The following is a 4,536-nucleotide window of genomic DNA, read 5'->3' on the forward strand; positions in this document are numbered from 1 at the left end:
CACACACACACACACACACACACACACACACACACGCAGCCTGATAGTTCAGTAGCAGCTCCTCTATTTACAGCGCCAACAAACTCCTCGGTTTACTCAGCTTGTGTTTGTGGGTTTGAGTGTTTGTTGATGCTACACAGATATTTATTTATTAAGTGTATCTTGTTTTGTAGGGTCTCCCAGGTCCTCAAGGTCCGATCGGACCACCTGGAGAAAAAGTAGGTTTTCTTTTCTCATTCAAATCGATTTAGCTGTAAGTTTTCTTGCGTTGTTGCAGTTTACTGCACCGGTTTTCTTCGTCTTCTTTTTTAAAATCCTGTTCGTCTCTTCCTCCTACAGGGACCTCAGGGCAGGTCGGGACTTCCTGGATTGCCTGGAGCTGACGGGCCTCCTGTGAGTGCTCACCTAATACGTATATTGTTACTGCACAAATACGCATCACTTCTTTAAGATGGCGTCTTCCTCCACTGTATAGGTCCATCACAGTAAATTAGAATGTCAACAAAACGTTAATTTAGTTCAAAATTTGAATCTCTGTTTAATTTTGATGGGTATTGCTTACATCTTGTGAAATCCTGGCTAAAATATCATAAAATACAAATCAAATTTAATTAAAATAAAAATGTTTTTGTCACCGAATGGACTTAACAATCATGGGAAGGACTGGTTCACTGATGGAAAATTGAGTGGAAGAAAAAAGTTTTTCAAGATGCATTTGTAGCTGCTGTGTTGAGAAACATCCTTGTTATCAAACAAGTTAGAATCATGTGTAAAATAATAGTAATACAAAAAAATTAGAGGAAACTATTTAAAAAAATCATTAAAATCCATTTTTAATACAGAAAAAAAGGAACAAATGTGGAAAATTTAGAGATAAAGCTTTTTTCCTGCTTCTTTTTTAAAAATGATGCTGCAGTTCAGAAAATTAAGCAGGATTTTAGCTTTGTCACTTTTTTTTTTTAGCTTTATATCTTAATATTTCTTTGGACCAGTGTGGCTGTTGATATTTTTAACCTTATTTAAGAAGAAGCAATTAATGGCTCCATTTGATACTTCCCATCATATTATGAAAAAAAGATTTCTAGAATGGCTCCATTTGATACTTCCCATCATATTATGAAAAAAAGATTTCTAGGATCCACATTTTTGTTCTATTGTCAATTAATCGATTCAGTCTGAAAATCCTGCATCTGTTGTAGTTCGACATTTTACAGTTTGCAGCATAAAGTTTATGCAGACTGGATTAAACTGGAACAAAGTTTTAATGCTGTTAAATGAATGGATTAGCACAAATTAGCTGAAAAAGCTGAAATAAAGTAGAACATTTTCTAAATCTGCTAAAGTAGTTTAAATCTGCACAGAGGTAAACATTCAAACAGCTGCTGGATTGCAAATTTGTTTTGTCTGCAGCAATGCTACTGGAAGAAATAGCTGGAAAATGAGTAAAAGAGCCTGATGTCCTGTAACCCATTACTGTTTTTGTTCTAGCTCAAAGTAAGTGGAAATAGTTGACCTTAGAAGAACGCTTGACATAATTTTAAAGCTTCTTCCGTTCATTTCTATAGAGAAAAAGTCAAGTAAAGTTTTTAAATGACAGAAATCACGGCAGACACTTGCTACAAAGCAAGCGAGTGACGCTGGATGTCATATTTATTCAGTTTGGACTGTAAAGAAAACATCATCCTTGCTATTCAATGAAGAAATACACAGACAGAATATACATCTTCTTCTTTGGTTCACAACAAACGGCAAACCTTTTGGCCCGTGCCTCTGAAACCTCTCAAGGTTTTATTCACAGCAGCAGCAAAGCGCCTGTGGGCTTTGTTATCCAGACCTGTTGTTGCACCGAGTCGTCGGCCGAAGAGGCAAACACCCTCAGCTGCCCTCGGGGCCAGAGAGCTCCCTGACTTACAGCTCTCCGCCTCCACGTCACACCGCGAATAACAAGTTGCCGGTGGTTCCTCACAGCTGAAGCTTTTTCTGGTGTAGCAGGAAGCTTCATCACACCAGCTAGTTACCCACTAAAAATTAGTCACTTATTGCTATTAAAAGTAGCGATTTAAGCGTCACTGAGCCACAGTTGCACTTGGGAAAAATGACCCCTCACACACACGTTCAAACGTCCTGTTCATAAAACCGAAGCTTGAAAAGGACAAAAAAGAAAAAAGTGATGTTTTATTCATGCATTCTGCAGTATTTGGCCTTGATCTGGCCCATGGAACCACGTTTTGCTTTGCCGGCCATCTGCAGCAGATATTCAGTGCAGCTCAAAGACTTCCTGCTGGTGGCAATACCAGCTCATGTGTGTCTCAGATAGTTCTGAGGAGCTGCTGCATAAGAAGTTTGGTCACAAGTCACTGTGTTCAGCGCTTTACTGAATAACATTATTAAAGTGAGTCTTTTCTGACTGGTCTGACTTTTTTACAGGGTCATCCTGGTAAGGAGGGTCCACCTGGAGAGAAAGGTTCTCAGGTAATGTTTTCAAATTAAATAGTGTACATAAATCAATATAAAGGCACAAACCCCCTTCCTTTGTCAAATAGAAGATCGGTTTCCAATCTGTTAGCAAATTACAAACATCAGCGTCACGCAGTAGAGTCTCATTCTATTGACTTTCTAACATCAAAGATATTGATCTGACCACCTGTGGATTGAAAGACAACCCACAGGTTGTGTTTCAATCCAGGCAGTGTTGTTCTTTGAATATAATACAATCATCCTTAACACTATTAATATCTGCCTGATAGGGTATTGAACCCTGACTTGGTAAGGCATGAACTCCACTGAACCCTTCCAGTGCTAACCCAGAAATGTTAGCTAAGATTTCTTTCAATCCCATAATCTGTGAGGTGGGGCCTCCGCGAGTTGGACTTGCTTTCTTTCACGTCCCAGAGACGCTCTAGTAGATTGAAATCTGATGTATTTGAAGGCCAAGTCATTTCCTCAACTCATCGTCATTCTCCTCAAACTATTCTTGAAACATTTTTGCTTCCTGACGGGATGGATTAGTCTGCCGAAAAAGCCAAGAGTCATGAGGAAGCATAGTTAAGGGTCAAGGCAACGTCAACATGGATTGCTAAGGGTTACCAGCACAACATTGCCCAAAGCTACTGTCTCCTTTCAGTGCCATGTGTTCCTGTGTGATGTAAAAGACAACTTCATTCACCATACCAGGCAAACTCCTTCTATTGATTAGTGGTACAGTTCTGATTCTCATGAGCCTATTATATACAACAACTTCAGAGGCGGACCGGGGTCAACAAATGCACCCCGACTCTGCAGTCTGGAAGGAAGCAGACCACACTGTGTATCCTCATCTGTTGAATCCGACTACATGGACATGCCTTCGCTTCCCACATTCGTCAACGAACCATGGCCGCTGTTGCCGGTTTGCCACTGTTCCTACCTTGGACCCCTTCTTGCTAGATACTAACTACTGGAGGACGGGAACACCCAAAAATGTTCAAAGTCGGTCAAACTTGCTCAAACTCGTAAAATGTCCCATTTGTCCTGCGTCCAACTCATCAACTATGACGATAAGACGTTCACTTCCTGTCTCTTATATGTCATACGACAACCAGGGCCCCAATGGAGAAATGATAAATATTAACTTCTTCCTCTGTCAGTCGACATAATGACATAATGATGTGCCTGATTGAGGGACGACTTCAGTTATTTAATAGTAGATGTTGTAAAAAAGTTTTCACTTTCTAGTAAGTAAGTGGATCAGTACTTTTGATTTTCTAATATGGCTTTGAAAGTTTCATGAATTTTTTTTCTTGATTTCACAATCATTGATAAATTAGAGTATGTAATATTGTAGTCTATTGAGACTCTTGTGTAGCTTTGATGTAAATATGGGTTAAAAATTGTTTCTAAAAGCTGTTTCCTAATTTACCTTTTTGGACTTTTTACATTAAAATGTATAGCATTCTATACTTCCATGTTAGTAGGTAAGAAAATAATTAGCTTTTAGCATTTTTGTGTAAATGTAATGATCTCTTGAAACTTCGTTATTTTAAAAAGCAATACTAGAGTTTTGGTTTATGACACATTGAGCTATCACTAAAATATGATGTTGCTGTAGGGTCCACTGGGTCCTCAGGGTCCTCTCGGTTATCCTGGCCCCCGGGGTGTGAAGGTAGGATTGTTTTAGTGAATGGTTTTCATTAGAAATTCGTCATTTTGGTTTTGTGCTGGGTTTTAATTCTCCCCGTTTGGTTCCTGACCAACAGGGGGCCGACGGAGTTCGTGGGCTGAAGGGATCAAAAGGAGAGAAGGTAAAGAGCCAGTTTGGTCTCCTGGGTCAGATTGCAGACTTTCATATACAGGGCTCCAACGCAAAACCTAAACAAACATATGGAATTAGATTTCAGAATCTGCCAGATAAGTAAAGAAGAAAAAAACACGAGTATAAAAAATATTTTTACTTCCTTCCTTTCTCCATTCCTTCCACTCTTTCTTCCTTCCTTACTTCCTTACTTCCTTTCTTCCTTTGTTCCTTGCTGCTTTTTTGTCTTCCTTTCCTCCTTCCTT

The 4,536-nt window shown here is 39.3% G+C and overlaps 1 protein-coding gene across 5 annotated transcripts in view; it reads left to right on the forward strand.

Moving 5' to 3' along the window:
• Window positions 1-4,536, forward strand: part of col11a1a (collagen, type XI, alpha 1a) — a 96,825-nt gene that overhangs the window by 42,564 nt on the left and 49,725 nt on the right. For all 5 annotated transcript variants that reach the window (XM_007566597.2, XM_016678920.1, XM_016678921.1 and 2 more), the window contains 5 exons: window positions 174-218; window positions 340-393; window positions 2,428-2,472; window positions 4,088-4,141; window positions 4,236-4,280. In XM_007566597.2, the coding sequence (XP_007566659.1) occupies window positions 174-218; window positions 340-393; window positions 2,428-2,472; window positions 4,088-4,141; window positions 4,236-4,280 (243 nt within the window). The remainder of the gene's footprint in view (window positions 1-173; window positions 219-339; window positions 394-2,427; window positions 2,473-4,087; window positions 4,142-4,235; window positions 4,281-4,536) is intronic.

This window comes from Poecilia formosa, unplaced genomic scaffold, assembly GCF_000485575.1.
Source record: "Poecilia formosa unplaced genomic scaffold, Poecilia_formosa-5.1.2 Scaffold193, whole genome shotgun sequence".
Lineage (NCBI taxonomy): Eukaryota > Metazoa > Chordata > Actinopteri > Cyprinodontiformes > Poeciliidae > Poecilia > Poecilia formosa.